This window comes from Syngnathoides biaculeatus, chromosome 21 (assembly GCF_019802595.1).
Source record: "Syngnathoides biaculeatus isolate LvHL_M chromosome 21, ASM1980259v1, whole genome shotgun sequence".
NCBI lineage: Eukaryota > Metazoa > Chordata > Actinopteri > Syngnathiformes > Syngnathidae > Syngnathoides > Syngnathoides biaculeatus.
The window spans coordinates 5,029,063-5,047,362 of record NC_084660.1 but is presented as its reverse complement, the minus strand read 5'-3'; the positions used below and the strand labels follow the sequence as shown (position 1 = coordinate 5,047,362).

At 39.8% G+C, this 18,300-nt stretch overlaps 2 protein-coding genes across 12 annotated transcripts in view; both read left to right on the top strand.

The window, feature by feature from the left end:
* The first annotated feature begins 154 nt into the window (after window positions 1–154).
* Window positions 155–8,106, top strand: si:dkey-33c12.4 (uncharacterized protein LOC560112 homolog). 4 transcript variants are annotated; one of them, XM_061809202.1, is made up of 18 exons: window positions 155–307; window positions 438–457; window positions 932–953; window positions 1,665–1,738; window positions 1,809–1,889; window positions 2,462–2,515; window positions 2,604–2,765; window positions 3,241–3,390; window positions 4,248–4,305; window positions 4,383–4,473; window positions 4,562–4,703; window positions 4,861–4,965; window positions 5,040–5,139; window positions 5,232–5,289; window positions 5,888–5,980; window positions 6,065–6,167; window positions 6,243–6,356; window positions 6,661–8,106. In XM_061809202.1, the coding sequence occupies exons 1-17, from the start codon at window positions 304–306 to the stop codon at window positions 6,345–6,347; spliced, it is 1,422 nt and encodes a 473-aa protein (XP_061665186.1). In that variant the 5' UTR covers window positions 155–303; the 3' UTR covers window positions 6,348–6,356; window positions 6,661–8,106. The 4 variants fall into 4 exon arrangements, with proteins under 4 accessions (XP_061665186.1, XP_061665185.1, XP_061665188.1 ...); XM_061809201.1 differs by having other exon boundaries at window positions 2,601–2,765; XM_061809204.1 differs by lacking the exon at window positions 1,809–1,889.
* LOC133494919 (RNA-binding protein with multiple splicing-like) overlaps window positions 7,256–18,300 on the top strand; it is a 24,308-nt gene continuing 13,263 nt past the window's right edge. For all 8 annotated transcript variants that reach the window (XR_009793458.1, XR_009793457.1, XM_061809214.1 and 5 more), the window contains exons 1-3: window positions 7,256–7,396; window positions 10,365–10,682; window positions 10,766–10,826. Coding sequence is in view for 6 of the 8 variants with exons in the window: in XM_061809214.1 (XP_061665198.1) it covers window positions 10,767–10,826 (60 nt within the window). In the remaining 2 variants the exon portion in view is untranslated. The remainder of the gene's footprint in view (window positions 7,397–10,364; window positions 10,683–10,765; window positions 10,827–18,300) is intronic.

Below are 18,300 nucleotides of genomic sequence, written 5' to 3'. Positions count from 1 at the left end.
TAATCCGCAATAATACATTTGCATGCTTATTTTCTTGAAGAATTTATAAAATTAATGATTCAAAGAAAAAAAAAACTTACGAACGAGAAATAGCGCATGCGTAGAAAAAAAAACCTCTTCATTAAAAGCGGACTTCCGGCCAGCTGAAACTCAGCCAGTCATTAGATCAGCGTCGATATGTACACATAAGGTCGTATGTGTTTAAGCGTTTACGGCGTAATTATTATTATTATTATTATTATGTACGTTTAAGTTTACGCGTGTCGTTAAGTAGAAGCGCTTATAAAGACGTACAGTGAATAAATGGGTAAGGAAGTTCCTTTGGTGCCTGTTTCATTATTATTTTCATGCCAAGTTTTGCTGAGAAGCACCGTGGCTACTCCCAGTTAGCTTAAAAAAAAAAAAAAAAGTTACGTTTTCCTCTTTTTCTTTCACAGATGCTCGAATGAGCCCGTGGGTAAGTTAAGCACACTCAACTTCCAAGTTGGCAAAGCCTCCTAACCCAAGTTTATGTATGTATATACTCCCACTGTTTTATACTTCGCATTAATCGATATATCAATATACTGTTACGTCATACGTTTTGAAGTCGTGCATGTCACTGTGTAATTTTATATATATTTTTTTAATTTAATTTGATTTTTTTTTTTTTTTTTTTTTTAACTGTGTATGTGGTATACCTAATGTGGTGTCCAACCAGGGTCTATGCATAGCTTGAAAAGTTCTATGTAAAACTAATATTCAATAACATGAGTAGTTGAAGCCGATCTAAATCATTTGGCTATTTGGGTAACCCTGTTTTCGAGCGAAACAAAACAAATTGGCAGTGCCAATGAGTCACCACATTTTTCCGCAGAAATGAAAGTGAAAGGTAACAAGTTTTAATCTGCTCTGTTGTAATGTGTCTTTCGACTTTGTCTTTTCCAAACAGCAAAGCTATAATTTCTTCCCAGGTAAGATGTGGTCACCGACTGCGCTTTATTTTGATTTTTAAAAAATGGCTTTTGTAGAACTATGATGGCTTTGATCTCATTGCCACGGAATTGGGTCTGCAAATGTCGAGGTTACAGCTCTGTTCCCATAAAAAGGACGTTTATTGGGATAGTATTACCGCTCTATCAATTGTGACTTTCTTTTGTAGAATTATTGACTTCATCCCTGTAAAATTCAGGACTTAATAGGAGTCACCTTTATGTTGCAATTTTATTCTCTGAATATTATGAACCTCATCTTATCAAAATTACAACCTTCGTGGAATAACATTACACCTTTATTCTTGGAGACCTAATGATTTGTAATGATTATATCATAATATGATTTCTTTAGTGAGTATGACTTTATTGGGACTGTATTCTTGTAAACTTAACTTTATTCAAGTTCTATTTTACTTTATTAGCCCAATGGTATGACCTTTTTGCAATAATGTTGCAACTTTATTTTTGTTAAATTAATACTTAAAATATGCATTTTTTTTTTTCTTGGAAAAAAATTGACTATTCTTGTCAGAGTACCATTATTCTCTCAAAAAGGCAATGTTCTTGACAACAATCTCAATTTTAATTAATGTAAAAATTATTTTATTGCCAAAGATGGATAGGTAATGCTTTCATGTCAAAAAACAAAACCAAAAATTTATAATGATAATGTGGTAATGTTTTCCTCAGGGGAACACTACAAATTTGACAATATCTTCGACAAAAGAGAAATAACCAAGATTCCACAAGAGACTAAAGAGAGCGTAAGTTATCCCCCCCACACCCCTCCCCACCCCAAATGGTTGATGTTTTTTGAGGGCTCTTTTCTCGTAGGATGCTGAAAGGAAAGCCCGTTTATTATGGGAGCAGGAAAAAATGGAAGAAAAGGCTCAAAAGAAGCGGCTAAAGAAGCAGGTATGCCTGCAAAGTGGAGCGTGAAAAGCAAAAAGGAATGCCTGAAAATGTCAGAATTCGGTTGTCTCCATCCGTTTTGCGAGTGAATTCCAACTTTATGAGTTGGTCACATAAATGTGTAACTTTACACGGTGATACTTTTGAAAATTCCATCTGTTTTCACGTATACGTTCAACTGCACAACCAAATTAATTCCATTCAATTAGTATTTTGTATTTGTAGTAAATGTTGTAAAATATTTTTTTCATTTCAACTTGCTCCTCATAATGTTCCAACTTCATTTGAACTGTTGCGTTTCAATTATTTTAGCGAGTTTGGACTGCCCTACTTATTTGTAATTCTTTTTAGATTTAGTTCTCATGCATTTATTTGACATGCACAACTTTGAGAAAATTACATTTTCTTCCCCAAGGTTTGCTTTTTTTTGGGGGGGGGGGGGGGTGGGGGGTCATTCTTTGAAAAGTGCATCTTTATCTTGTGAAAGTCAGACTTGCAGTTGTGAAATATCAATGTTTTTGACCAAAACATTTGCGACGTGACCGCTTTGATCTTATTGTGCCGCTGGCCAATAGAGACAGAAAGAACGGAAGCGCCAGGAGAAAAAGGAGAAGGAAAAAGAGAACACCGTAAATAGCCGTCATTTTACAAGTTATCCCGATGGTTGTTTCGAAACAATGGCCTGACTACTGCATTCATTTTCTCTGTTCACAGCAGTCCGACGAGGAGGAGAGCCTGGCCGTCGGCGATGAATTGCGTGAATGCGAGGGAGCCCGGCCAGAAGTCGTTGAAGAAGACGCTGCAGAGGAAGTGGGAACGGAAGTGGGTTCTGTTGGCAAAAGTGATTCCAGCAACGGCATGTCTTGCGACGTTGAGGTGGTATGTGATGTTTTAAATTACTTTATAGGATTAAAGATACTTAAATTTATTTATTTTTTTTTTTACTTCAAATTAATTGGATTTTTTTATTTAATGTAATACATTTCTTTAAATTCAATGTTTTACGATAAAATTAAAATAGATTTTTTTTTTTATATTTTCTTTGTATGCATTTGTAGTTTAAAGATTTTTTTTTACAAAGGAACTGGATTTGATTAGGTGTTTTACTTTCAGAATAATTTTGTAAAATTTGGACATCTAGATTTTTGTTTGCCCAATGAGAAAGAAACCTTATTTTTTCCAAAAGGAACTGGTTGACAGTTTGGGATTTTATTTATGATTAGTTTGTATTTTAAAAAAAACATTTTCACTTTTATTCCGAACGCTCTGTATTTAACAAGTTTTATTTTGATTTTACAAAGGAATTTTAAAAATGATGCAACTTTTTTTTTTTTTTTTTTTTTTTTAAACAAAGGAGCTTGATTTGACAAGTTGTTTCGTGAGTAAAGCTTCCCAAATAGTTCAGCGTAAGTTGGGGGAGAAAGCTAAGAAGAGGAAGAAGAAAAAGGAGCCGGTCAGCAAAGAAAATCTTCCAAAGGACTCTGAAAAGCACTTCGAGGAGGAGGTCAGATACTGAAATTCTTACTCTGAAAATATATATATTTTTTTCAATTTGATTCTTGTGATTATGATTTTGGATCAAAGTCACATTGTCTTAAAGGTGCACTTTTTTTTTTTTTTTTTTTTAAATAGAAATGTTGACTTCATCCTTGTAAAAGTCCTACTTAAAGGTCTAGTGTCATCCCTACAAACATTCTAAAATAGATTTTTCATGAAAAATACAGAGAAGATTTTTCATTTCAATGTCTACACAAAAAAAGAAATATGAACGTCATCCATGCGCAAAGTTGCGCAAGTCTCATTCGACATCCTAGCGGTCACCATATTGGCTGCATTTACTGTCCGTGATGTCACCCATTGAAACAAACGAGTCCACTTGAGTGCAGTCCTGCCATGTACGTCACTTCCTGCATCTTCTCAAAAACAAATCCCTCGAGAGGATTTTCATGGCGGGAGTTACAAAAAGCTGTGTACGTCAAAATCATGTTTTGTGGTGGGGGGGGGGGACAACATGGGTCCACGTCGGCTGCCGGTTTTTTCATACTAAAAATTATGCGTTTCATGACAGTGGCACTTTAAGTCAGTGTAGACTCGTCATTTTCTGAAAGATTTCTTGTAATGTTACTTGTTAAATATATTCCAAATTTGTTGTTGTTGTAATATGAAGGCTTTCCCATAATTCAACTTTATCCTAAACGATTGTTTACTTTTTTTTTTAATGCATTTACGCTCCTGTTTTTTTTTTTTTTTTTTGTAACTTTATTCACATGAGTTTCCATAGAACTGCAATTTGAGTTCAATATGATTTTCAGTTGATGAACGCATTGAGCTTCTGCTGATGTTTCCCACGCTCTCCCACAGGTGTCTGCAGGCAAAAACGCCTCGCCCGATAATATTAAAACAAGCACCGAGCTGGCTGGTGAGTTCCCGCATGTTTGCGCTTCATTTTTGTTGTTGTTGTTGTTGTGTTTTAACATGTGTTTAAATTCCTCAAAGCTCATGGGAATAAGTGCGCTAACGCTGGAGATTTTGAGTCGGCGGTGTCTTATTTTACCCAAGCAATCAAGTATAATCCAAAGGAATTCAAGTCAGTAAAATGTACAAATCATTTTTTTTTTAAATGTTAAAAGTACGAAAGCGCAATGATTTTTTTTTTTTTTTTTTTTTCTTTTCAGGTTGTTTGGAAATCGCGCATTCTGTTTGGAGAAGTTGCAGAAATACGACAAGGCCCTGGCCGATGCCGAGTTGTCACTCAGTTTGTCGCCGGGTTGGATGAAAGGACTTTTTCGCAAGGGACGAGCTTTAGGGGGTTTAAAGGTCACTCGACTCTTTGGTTTATTTAGTCATTTATTTTTTTTTTAACGTTACACTTTCCCGTCCTAATTCTGTAAAAGTTAATTGGATGTGTTTGCCCTGCTTTCAATAAATCGCGGCCAGCGTCACCCTCGCCGCCTTTCCTCCCTCTCCCGCGCAGAGGTACGAGGAGGCTGTCCAGGCCTTCCGGGAGGTTCTGAAGCAGGACAGCTCTTGTGCTGAGGCCGCCCAAGAAATGATGCGGGCGCAGATCATGCAGCTCACGGTGAGCGATCAGCACCCCGGCGCCCGTTGACGAGTTCTTCCGCTCACGAGCCGTCCCCGCTTTTTGGTTTTCAGGACTACGGCTTCCCGCAGGAGCAGAGTTCAAATGCCTTAATTCTACACGGGACGGTGCCGAAAGCCCGTCAGGCTCTGTCGAGCTTAAATCCACATATCAGTGAGACCCCCCCCCCCCCCCCACACACACACACACACACACACACACTTTTCTCTGAGCTGTCCTTGTTTTTTGCGCCTTTTCCCCTAAAGAAATCCCGGAGACGGTCCAGAACACGTCCGGCCTCCAAACTCAAGAGGATTATCGTCTGTAAGTGAACCACATGAATATGCGCGTTTCATATTTTTTCCTCATCGTAAAAAGACATTGTTCACGAAAAGACATGAAAAATTGTAATATCTGGACTTTTATTCAGATTTATTCAAATTTTTCAACTTTAAACGAGGCTATCATGTTACTATTTTTGCTGCAATTTTGAAATCTATTTTCTACAATGACATTTTACTAATGTGTCAACAATTTCCTAGTTTTAAAACTTTTTGAACTTTTTTCAAATTGACTAAAATCTTTCATTCTTCACGTGATATTTTAATTGTACTCATTAATGCAAATTCTGATTTATTTCATGAGTGATCACATTTACTTGACTTTCCGTTTTGTTTTTTTTAACATAAAGCAATATTTCATTATTATATAATTTTTTTTTTTACTCAATTTATTCTTTGAATATGTTTGTGATATTTGTTTTTCCATTCTAATATAATTTGTATAGCCTCTTAGTTTTTGTGAAATTACAACTTTCCCTTCAAATGTTTTGACTTGATTGACAAAATGTATTTTTTTTTTTTTTTTTTTCAAATTTTACTAAAAAAAAAAAAAAGCATTCTTATTTTTGTTTAAACTGCAGTTCCTTTGAGCCTCCAAGGGAACTGTTCCCGGTGTGGGTAGGCAACCTGACCCAGGCAGTGACAGAACAGCTCCTCTTCGACCTGTTCAGCAAGTCAGTCAGCTCGGCGCTTTCGCCACGTAAAGCGACGCCGAGCCGACCGCGATATTGACGGGACCGACGTCTCCCAAACGGCAGGGTGGGTTCGCTTCACAGCGTCAAGCTCCTGCTGGACCGACGCTGCGCCTTTGTCAACTTTACGCAACCGGATTGCTGCGATGAAGCCATCCGCCGATTTCACGTAAGCCGGAGCTTTTCTCCCTGCCGTCGCTTCTTAACTTTTCGCAACTCACCTCGGCCGCCCGTCTGTGGTCAGGGCTTGAAGCTGATGGGCGAGTGGATCGCCGTTAGGTATCCCGATCGGATCCCCGTGGGCAGGGGCTTCTCCAAGTTGGCCCTCAAATCAAGACATCCACAATGACGATTCCCGGTGAGTTATTTTACCCACATTTACTCAACCGCGTTTTTTTTTTTTTTTTTTTTTTTTGCAAATCTATAATAATTCAAAATAATGTGATGTAATAGTTTAAAAAAAATTTCATCCATAAATAATGATATTTAAAATATATTTGATTTAAAAAATGCAGTGGAATCCCCCCCCCCCGCCAAAAAATAAAGTCAGAAAAGCAACAATAACATGCCAATGCAACTTCAGAAGGTCAGCTCCGTCGCACGACGAGAGGGGGCGTCATTGAGTTGATTCTATGTAACAATGGCGATTTTTGTGTTTCCAGGGCGAATTCGAGGAAGGGAGTGGCTCCACGACCCAACAGACAATAAAAGAAGAAAAAAAACGGGGACTTTTTAAAAGCATCCCACACCCCGTTTTATCTTTCTTCTCCCCAACCCCCCCATCAAAATGAAACCAAACCAGCGGAACAGTGGAGCAACCGGTTAGAGCGTTGGCCTCACGGTTCTGAGGACCGGGGTTCAAATTCCGCTCACTCCTGTGGGGAGTTTGCATTTCCTCCCCACGCCGGCGTGAGTTTTCTCCCAAATCCCCCACAAAAACATGCGTTCATTGGAGAGTCCAAATTGCCCGTAGGTGTGATTGGGAGTGTGAACGGTCGCTCCTGCTATTGGGCGGCAACCGGTTCAGGGTGTACCCCGCCTCCTGCCCATTGACAGCTGGGATAGGCTGCAGTACTCCCTGTGGTCCTTGTGAGGATAAGCTTTTGAGAAAAATGGATGAATGGGGGGAACTGAAGTTTTTCCTTTGGAAATTGAAAAGTTTTATTTTGAAGTTATGACATTCATGGTGTAGATGTTTAGAAAAGTAGGACCCTTGTTATATTTTAAATGTATGTTTATTCTGAGAGCTATTTTTGACGCGCAGTATGACTTTTTTTTCCCAAAAATGTTTGGGTTTTTTTTTTTCTCTCTAGATGGTACCAATTTTATGTTGTGATATCTGGATTTTGTTCTTGTAAGGAAGTGTCGTCTATCGTTGCTGTTATTTTGGGCTTGTCGGTAAGTGTTTTTTCCAGTTGATGCAGTGAGTGAGTGAGTGAGTGTTAGTCCTTTTAATCTGGGGGGGGGGGGGTGTTAACGCAGACAAAATGGCTGACGACGATGACAAGTCACTGGAGAGGAAGTTCAAATAGTATTTGGCTATATTTGGAATGGCTTTTTATAGCCCTCCGCGATTGGGAAATGTGCCATCAACGTTGTTTATTTAAAGTGGTAAACTTTTTAAATTGCACTTTTTTTTTTTAACTACAGCATTTTCCCCTCACGATATACTCCCCCCCCCACCATTGTGTCAAAGTGTGTTCATTGTTCAGTTGTGGTTCTATGAAGGAAAAAAAAATATCTCAAAATTCAAAAAATATCAGACTGCCATGATATTAATTATTGATAGTGACACCATATTAAGTGATAACGTCATGATTCATGGCGATGTCAACTGAATATGTTCACCTTTTCGTGGTTCACAGAGGAAAAATAATGTTGCACAACTGATTATGCACCACTATGACATTGATTGATTGGTAATGATATTTAGCAAGGCTAATCAAAATGCATTTTACATTATTTGCTTTGTGTTCCTGAGAAAAGTGGCCTGAAGTTACCAAAATATCAGAAGGCACTGATGTGAGTGACGGTCATGTGGTATCTTGCTTAGATTTTATTTCTTTTTTGGGGGCTGGACTTTCATGTAAAAAAAAAAAAAAGACAAAGTCATCCTCACGGATGATTCTTTCCCCTCTCACGATCACGTCTGTATCAATTATAACGCGCGTGAAGCATCCACGATGCAGGACAGACATGCTTTTATGCTGATGAGAAGCAGTTTGGGAGGAGGAGGGTCTTGGATAAAAATGGAAGCGGTCCCCCCCCCACCCCCCCCTCACCGCCACCCACCATTCCCTGCCTCTCCCTTGCACTGTATCAAAGCTTCCTGCTGGGGTCTGGGGAGGGAGAGTGGGAAGGAGGAGACGTCCCAGCTGTGTTTGACAGGTCTCACGACTGAGCTGTGCGGTCGGATGCTTTTGGGGTGGGGCAACTCCCTCCCCCCACACACACAGACAGAGGGGGTGGGAAAGGGAGGTAACAGCCTGAAAATCTCAACATACATCAAATGATACCCCATGTACTTTTTTGCTGTTTTTCCGATCCCTGGCTGAGTGCCTGAGATACTTCCCCCCGGCCCCCATTCCAAAAAAAAACAAAAAAAAAAACCTAACTTTTGGAGGTAAGAATAGCGTTGTATTTGGACAATGAACACTCTTGTGTAGATATTTTCGTGGTGTGGTACATCAGTGCCCTTTGGTAGTATGTGGGGGGGGAAGGGAAATCACTAATTTTTATGTATTTTTTTTTTTTTTAAATCAAGTGAAGTTCATACATTAAGTCGTATCTAAAAACAGTGATCAGTGTTATCCAGCCCCCACCCCCCAAAAAACGCAATTTTAATATTCAAACTGTAATAATGTTGAAGTACATTTAAGTCCATTTTAACTGTATTTGCCCAAGTTATTTCACATTGTCATCATTTTGATATACAAAGTTCAAACACGAATATTGTGACTGTCCGAAATCAGCTGCATACTTCATGACACGTTCTCGCCAAACTGCAGTTGAACTTTTCAAATAATGTTCACATGTGTATTTTATTGTTAATCATTGAAGGTACAGCATCAATATACCGATATCGAGGCTGTGCAATACCACATTTCCACTTTCTTTTCTCAGAAACATAACCAATCAATGTAAACGTTATGATTTTTGACAACGCAGTATTTGTACCCTTGCATCAAATGATAATGTTCTGGCTTTCCCAAGAAAGACACAAAATTGCATTCTCAACTTGTCCCGTAATGCACTGAATGTCTTCACCAAGCTCCTGTCTGCTTTTGTAGTTTTATGCAGCTGCTCACAATCTTTATTTTGAACCGAGGGAGTATTCAAAGGTGCCGAGGAGCTTTTCAAGCTACCCCCCCCCCCCCCCCCCCCGCAGACAAACACACACAACGCTTATCAGTGTTTCTTTTGTTTCAGCTGCAGGCGCCTAAAAATCAAATGATCCCGAGCGATTTTGTGCAGTGCGTCATCGCCGAATGTTGTCACGCAGAACTCTGTTGCTGACTCATGGATTTCTATGTGATGTCATCAACATTTTTTTTTCTTTGCCAGGCAATGCCCAGAGATACACTTTTTTTTTTTTACATTTAATACAAATATATTTTACTCATTCCAATGGCAGTTAAATTAAGTACGTCTTTTTTACTTATAAAAACATTTAATAATATATGTGAAATGTATTTAAAAGTTTTGGAAAATGGTCATATGTAACCATTTGAAATAGTTTTGTAACTTTTCAAAAATCAAACTTTTATTTTACTCATATATGTATGGTCAAATCATTATCGTGCAGAAAATATTGAGATTTTAGATAAAGAACTTTTTTTTTCTCCACAAAATGTATTTCTGATTAAAATGTATAAAGTGTTGTTTTAGCATAGTTTAAAAGGCTTTCTAGTTCCCATTATTTTATTTATAATTAATTTATCACACTTTTACAATATTACCTGAATTTTGATCGACAGTGAGTAAATAATACAAAACAAATTAAATCAATTCCCGATACATTGTATAGTGCATAAATATGTACATTTATAATTTTAAACAAAGAATGTAAAATGACGTCTTAGTTCCTTTCCCTTTGAAATATGAATACAATTACCTGTGCATTTTATAATACACAAATGGTATGTATAATTTTAATTAATTTATATATGTATTTTTCCTTCATATAAATGTGTTCATTTTATTTTTTTTAAATACATTTCATTATATTAATGCTGTTAATGCAAATGTTAATTTGTTTATGATTGGATGTTCTCGGAACCTAAGTGTATTTTTGATTGAATGTCTATATATTTTTTTTTTCTCTCTCTCTCTCTCTCCCCCCCCCCCTATTATGAATATTGATCAGGCGCTTTGTCCAGCCCCCACGAAGACGAGGCCCCTCCCCGTCTTGCTGAAAGTCCGCCCAAGCCCCGCCCAGGTCCCTCCCGGTTGGGTTCCCTCCCTCGCTGTCCTCCTCGCGAGTGTCTCGGAGATGAGGAGAGAAGTTCGGCCGCGGCGCACCGCCACGCTCCGCACCACAGTCGCTGCCGTCTTCGGTTGAAGTGCAACGGATCGGGGTGGGGGTTGGGGGGGGGGGGACGACGACGAAAAAAAAAAAAAAAAGCACCAGAGGAGGAGCTTCCTTCCGAAGGAATAACATCTCAGCCACCTGATAACTTTTTGGGTTGGCAGATTTTTATTTTTCCTTTTTTTTTGGTTTTTATTTTCCTCCTCCTTCTTATTCTTCTTCTCCTTGTGGATGTTCAGGATGAACAAAGCAGAAAAGGAAAACGAGCCGAGTGAATTCAGCGGCAGCCATGAAGAAGAGGTAAAGGTGGGGTGGGCGTGCGCAGCACCTGGGGCGTTCGTTTTCACGCAAAAACCGCAAAACAACAGGGAAGGGGGACGACGTGTTCAGGTGCTCAAAGGCAAGAGTTATAAACTTGGGTAGGAAGCGCTTAAAACTGCAGTACCAGACATGAAGGTATCAAATATTTGAAATTCACGGCAGCAATACAATCAAGTGAGATTTCTTACAGTCGGTCTTGGGAGTGCAACTCAAATCAAGCGTCAGACTTTATTCCGACGACAAACCATTTAAATTGTTATGATGATACAGCCCCTTTTTTGCTTCTCAATTTACGCATCACAACATCGATTTATATCGTGCACATTTCTAATGACACATGGGCTAAGCTGTACATTTGAATTGATAAAATGATCTCAAGATACACACACATGTTGTGTATTGTGATACCACCCTCACCTATCTGATCACAATTTCTTATTATGCAGGGTCCAAATTATACATTCAAATCGATGCCTTAATGTGCCCAAGGTTTTTTTTTTTTTTGTGCTGTAACGTGTTTGTCATGTATCGTGATAACGCCCCCCCAACAGAGTTATGAAATTAGTTTTCCATGAGGCCATTGTTATAGATGGTGTTTTAAAAAAAAAAATGAAACAGAAGTTACTAAAATTATTAATATGCAGCCCAATTTGTTTTCTGTTTTCACTTACCAAGTTATCGTCATCTATCATGATACCCCCTGCACAGGTTTACTATCACAAGATTGTGATATGTATAAAAAAAAAAAAAAATCCGTCCAATTTCGACTGACACATAGCCTGTCAGAATGTTCTTGAGATATTGTGATATCATCGTGATCCAGTCAGTTTTTTTCCAACAGTTACACGGCTATTGTGTAACGTTGAAAAGTCGTTAGCATCAGTACACCATGATACACATTGATCTTGATTTCATAATGCGATGATGTCATGAGCCCAATTTCGTTCCTCGAGTTACACAGATATTGTCCTGTAATGAAGGTGTCCTGAGTCGATTACCGGCATCCTATATATTTGTAAATGTTTTTCCAAGTGTTAGATACGATACTGTCAAGATATTGAAATGACAACACGTTCAGCGGAGTCTGCAATTTAGATCGAAGGCACTACACCTGATATCGCAGCATCGAGATACGACCCTTGATCCCTCCAAATTATTTCCAGAGATTGTGATATCGTCACAAAATGGCTTCAACATAATTGGTGCAGGATATTTTACATTGTATTGTGTGTTGTGGTTTTTATTCACGGTGGGTTGGGTGCTCAGTTCGGTCGCTTTTCGACTGACTGCATTCTGTTCCACGTCACGGCATCATGACTGGAGATGTTGGCTTTCGCTACACATGTGAACAGTTTGGATCATAAATCCTGAGCGTTTAATATTTGAGATTGTTTGCCCCGACCTGTTTCAGATTTTGTGATATGGCGTACACCATGCTGGGGAAGTGGCATCGGCACCGATACGGGTATGGATATCGGAACATCCCTGAAAGTTATGTTCAGGTTTGGTCTAAAGTTAAGGTTTTAGACTTAGCGTGTCGGGTTAGTGTTAGTATGGCCTATGGATTACGTTTTATGGTAAGCGTCTTATCAACGGCTGATAGATTTGTACTTTTCCCAACCACTACCGGCCGCTGTCCGACTTTCTGTCTGCTTCCAAACGAGCAGTAAAACGTGGGCAATAACCGCAGAGAGGCAACGTTTAACAAGCGCCGAGGTATGACTCTCATGTGCTCCCGACGAGAATGGCTAACTGATTGGCACCGGTGAAGTGCAAGAAAGAGAATGACGCCAAACATGGCGTTCCCGCTGGCGAGGTATGCGGTCTAATCTGGAGAGCGAGTGCTATCGGGAGCTATCAAGAGCTATCAGGTGCTCTGGACGTATTCACGTCGCCAGGCCCAAGGGCGCCGCTCCGTTTAGGCAGGTGACACAAGACCTTGTATGGACCTCAACGTGAGGATGGAGTTCACTTTAAGACTTGTATCGTAGTTTGTTGTTGTTGTTGTTGTTGTTGAAAATGAATAATATCTGTATCACGATAGCTCAGTGTCGATATTTTTCACGGCAACGCTTGTCTGTGCTACTGTTCCCCTCTTGCTTCACGGCCATTTTATCTATATTTTTTTAAAATCATGCTGTATTTTGATATTTTTCAACTAACCTATTTGCTACAAGTTCTTTACTGACATGTATTGTACATTGGACTAAGATTTGGATTTCAAAATCTGAGTCAGAAAGCCCGTTCAAAATTTTGCGTTGGAATTTTGTCGATCTTGGTTGCAGTCCGAGTTCCAAGTTTTCATTTCTGGCGTGATATATCATAAGACTATTCTGGACGTGGTGTTGTGTCGCGATATCGTTATCGAAGTTTTCCCTCTGGGAGGTACAGGTATCGATAATATCACTGAATCCAGCAAATCCCAACAAATGTGAACTTTGACGTTCCGCTGGAGTGTGTGAGGTCCTCCCGGAACCGATTTGACGGTCGAGTATTTTACCCGGCCGAGACGTCGTGTTGACTCTGCGCGTAAGCGGATCCTCGCAAGCGAGACCCCCAAAGAGATATGACTCGAGCGAATGTGGCGCGTCTCTTTGGGGGTTCTCTCATTGGGCGGCGTGACCTTTTTGGTGCGTGGGGGAGGCCACCAGCGGGTCGTAGCACGCCGGGCTGCTATCTATGAAAAGGGCAAACTGGTGTATTAACTCTGTGTGACATGAAATGTTATAGTAGGGTCCCCCCAAAAAAAAAAAAAAAAAAAAAATGATCCCCAGCTCATGCAGACAATCAAAAAAGCTGTAAACCCCCTCCCCACCCTACTCCCAGCGCTGTCGTCTGATAGGTTGGAGTTTATTTATACAAGCGGCGGGGGAATTGTCATCTTATCTCAGCCATTTGTCAGCTGTGCGACAAGAGCTATTTGAAAAGACAACAACGAGGCTTAGCGTCACCGGCGGCTGGCCGGTGAATCTGAGAAGAACAATTTGGCCCAAACTAACATAATACATCAGCTCTCATAATGATAATTTGCAAACCTTTTGGGTCCAGGGACCTCGTTACAAAGATATATGATCGCCTCACGTTGCATTCACGCCTCAAATTGATGGACGACTAGTTTTGACAACAGAAGCCAGTCGACTATTTTTCGCTTTATTTTCGCGTTGGTCGCAAGAATTGTCGTCAGTACCTCAATGTTAATTAAAAGGGAAGAGGAGTTCAGTTGTGTATTCTAAGAGGAAACATATAAAGTCGACGCATATTTTCTTTTACGGGCCATGTAAAATAATATGGCGGACCGGATACAGCCCCTGGGCCTTGAGTTTGATAGCTGGCTTTACAAAAAACAGACATTTGGTCTGGATTAAGTCATAAATCTTAATAGAATGAAGTTGTAACATTTTGATTATAAAGAAGAGGTGTCATATTTAACGTGACTTAATTCTATTTGAAATTTTTGACAACCTAATTCTCACACAAAGTTTGAGCATTTTTTGCCTACCACTAGGGGGAGCCCCTGTACGACTAATAGTTCAAATTTTGGTAGCAATTAAGACGAATTTGTTTTTGAAGGATGCTGGAAATGGCCAAAATGAGCCTTAAACGGCCGCCTCAAAGCAAATTGCCAGACTTCCTGTGACTCTATAGGCATTGCTTTTTTTTTTTTTTTTTTTTTTTTCTGGGTGACTTTTATCTCCCTTCCCCTGGTTTCCTTCCATCTGCCGCACCCAACTTGCTTTCCCCATCTCGCGTTATCTTGTTCTTGTTGCCATTTCCTCCCCCGGCGGTTTTGTTTCTTCCAATAATATGGGGCTCTCAGTTTAATCCAAGTCTCTCTCTCTTTTTTTTTTTTTTCTCGTCGTCGTCGTCGTCTTCCAATGATTGAATCACGTTTTCAGGGGGAGCCTCAACGTGGCTGAAAATGTCCAACTGACGTGAACATTGTTCCTTGGCACGAAAGCAAGACTTTTCTTGCTACAGCAATGCATTGGACCCCACATATTTGCACTTCAGCATTCTCAACTGTATCTTTTTTTTTTTTTTTTTAAATCAATCTTTCCCTCCTTATTCATGGAACTCTGACTTAATTTTTGACCTAATCCCCTGCTTTTTTTTGCATTATATTTTATTTTTTGGGTGGAGATTTTTTTTCTCAATTCCCAGTCGTGTGCAGAGCTCTCATCCTCCGCATTGTATATTCATACATGATTATTCAGTATTTTTTTTTTTTTTATATTGCTGCAGTTATTTTAAGAAAAGTTGTGACCTTCAGATTACAATCCAAGTTTACAATGCTGGCGGATGTTAAGAGCACAAAACAATATTGCCCCGTTTTTTTCTCTTAAGAAAAAAAACATAAGTCTCTTGTTCCAGGAGCCCTTTTATAGGTCATCGTGAGGGCCGCTGTTGTTTTGGGGAGGGGGGGGGGGGGGGGGGTGCAAGAGTGTGTGGATGCATGGGAGTGGACGCTTTTAAAGGTTAACCTGTTGGAACATTTACAGATCCGCGGCATTTTAATTGTTGCTTGAAAGCGCACGGAGGGTAAAGCGACTACTCGAGTGCACTCGACCTCACCCTGTGCAATAAACTTCAGCCAACCTCTGACCCGCACGCGCCCACCGCGACTCCGAAGTGAAACTCCAACTCAGACAAACGGAGTCATCCATTTATGGTGCTCCCGCACCTCTCCGCTCGTTCCGCTCCGCACGATCTCGGGTGATGCCAACGGGCTGCTCGTTTTATTAATTAATGTATTTATATATTTATTTGTTAAATACAGAAGTTATTGCAAACTGTGTTTACTATGTTCATGGATGTAAACTGCAGCAAGAATAATCAGCAGTGTTGTATGCTGCAAAAAAAAAAAAATCTTCACGAGAATGAAATCAACACTAGCAATCCTGTTAACTATAAATACGATCTGGATGTATAAACATGAACGGCAGTAAGCATCCTCAGTAGCACTTTAAAAAGACTAGTCAGCAGTGTTATGAGCATTTTTTTTCTTTCTTTTTTTTTTTTTTTTAAAAAGATGTACATACATGTATCAAGAATGTAGCAATGTTTACAAAATCAAGTTGTGGGCGTGTTGTTGGACTAAAGCCACGACAATCGAGTACTGTGCTGGCCGCGTCAAGGTTAGGGCCGTGTCCTGCCGCATTTGGCTTGAAGGACCCCTCTCTTATCTATTAACTTGGCTGCGGAACATACACATGCAGAATCACGGGGGGGGAGGGGGAACACTAATCATCTCACGTCCCACCAAGGTCATGTCCCTCATTTGAGCAGCTCCGACAAAAAAATAAAAAAAAAGGACCCAATTAAAGTCAGCAAACGTGCGGAAGTCACATGGAGTTTATAATGAGAGATTCCAAAGCCAAACAAAATCTCTTTCCACGACGCCGCACGCTCGGGTTTCCAAGCAATTGTTCGAGTCCGACGTGGTGGGAATGGAAGGAAAGTGTTGTGCCCGTCATCGAAACAATTTTTTCACTTGTTCTTTTAGAAAATACAAAATCTCGTGAGGAAATTTTACTTCCCCTTAACTATAGTTCTTGTGTTTTTTTTCTTTAAAAAAAAAAAACCATCAAATACATTGTTGTAATATAGCTGCTTTTTCCTTAAAAATTACAACAAATCTGAGTAACTTTAAAAAAATAAATAGGCATAATGCAGTATTTTGCGGTTGAAGTGGAATTTTTCTTTTTCTTCTTTATTCAACTTTATTCTCTGAAAGTAATGGCATTTTCTTCCTCCCAAAAATAGCATATACAAAAAAACTTAAAAAATAAATCCCCAAAACAAAAAAACTTTTTGTGGTATGTCATTTTATTGTAAGATGATGCCTTTTTTTTCCCAGATAAAATAATTTCCTTATTGTGCCCCACAACAAAAAAAGTTGGGACACTTTGAGTTTTTGTCTTAAGGAAAAAAGGAATCCTAGAAATAGTTTTATTTTCATTGGTTATTAATTTTGTGGGAAAGAGTTGTGTTTTTTTTTTAAGATATGGAGTCAATGAACCTTCAGTGACAAAGCAATTTGCGGTCCCTAATGAGGTAATGACAGTGACCACACATGGAGCTCATGAAGTCACGTTGCTGTGCGTCGCGTCCTTCGTGGGATCGAAAGCTTTTTGGCCTCAACGTTGTGTTGTCACGGAACTGACCTGGTACGCCGCTTGTGGAGTCGTCATCTTACTTTTTGATCCAGATCGGCCTGCCCGCGACCATAAATGGTCAGTGAGTCAAAGGCCCGACTTTGGAAATGTCTTTAGTCACGAGGAAGTGGAAAAAAGTTGATCGAAACCCAACAAAAGAAGTTTGACCCCTGAATGTGCACCTTGAAGTCTGGCTTTGCGAGCCTCGCCCGACCCCAGTCAACAAAGACCGTCGCGGTAATCCTCAGCAGATGTTCAACGGCGTGAAGATTTTACTCGTGAATCATCGGGAATGTGCACGCTAACCAGACTAGCGGCGGAACCGGTGCCGATCACAGCAGCTGGTTTCAGGGAGTCGCTGGGATCAAGTGGGACACCCCCGGGAAGGGCCTTATTTGCCCGGTTTAAGGCTCTCTCAGAATAAAAATGGGAGTTTCAACCTTCCTTTTAAACTAAAATGAAAAATCTTAAACCACAAAAATTTGACTTAATTTTCCACGCACTGGCTGTCGGCAACCCCCCCGCCGTTCTCCTGTCTCTCTGTGACATGCGCGCACTTACAGCAAACAATGAGGCGCTCTTATGATGATAAACTACTAAAAAATTGGTCCTGAATTTTTTTTCCGTTAAAATGTGATCCCCCCCCAAAAAAAAAATCTACTTTCACCTGAGGTTTTGATTTTATTGAAAAAAATATTGTAAGATTTAAAAGAAAAGGTAATAATTATGAAAATATTTTTTAGAAAAAACATTGTTTTTAAAAAGTTCTCTTGGGGGGAAAAAAAAATTGTTGGGGAAAAAGTTTCAACTTGGAAAAAAAAAAATCCAAATCTATTTTTGAAATGAGTCGTTTTTAAATAAAAAAGGAATCGATCGATCATGTTTTTATTCGGTTATGTTTGCCTTTTTTTTTGTAAATGTTGTTCGCCTCGCCCACCCCCCTCAATGTATTTATTTATTTATATATTATTAAATGCCGTGAACTCGTATGTTGATGTGATTAAAGGAGACCCGACGGAGACAGGACCCACTTGCGGCCCCGCTGGGTCTCACTCCGATAAGATAAGAGCAAAGGGGACCGAGGTGATGTCTGGCACGATGCCTCGGTCCGGAGCGCCCCTCCCCCACCCCACCCCACCCCCAGTTGCTAAGCTCCTTTATTTGTGTGCTGCTCTCTCTCTCCACTGGCATGAGTGGTGCGGATCAAGTTACATGTGGGAATGAGGTGGCGTGTTAGCTCAGCGCTTCCTTTGTCCATTTCATTCTTCGTTTAAAATATCGTTAACGGGGGAGAATAA

Excerpts from the sequence above, each read along its gene's own strand:
- si:dkey-33c12.4 (XM_061809201.1), top strand. Across the intron at positions 2,516-2,600 it reads AGAAGGAAAAAGAGAACACC|CAGTCCGACGAGGAGGAGAG; the intron begins GTAAATAGCCGT and ends CTCTGTTCACAG. Across the intron at positions 4,704-4,860 it reads GAGCTTTAGGGGGTTTAAAG|AGGTACGAGGAGGCTGTCCA; the intron begins GTCACTCGACTC and ends TCTCCCGCGCAG.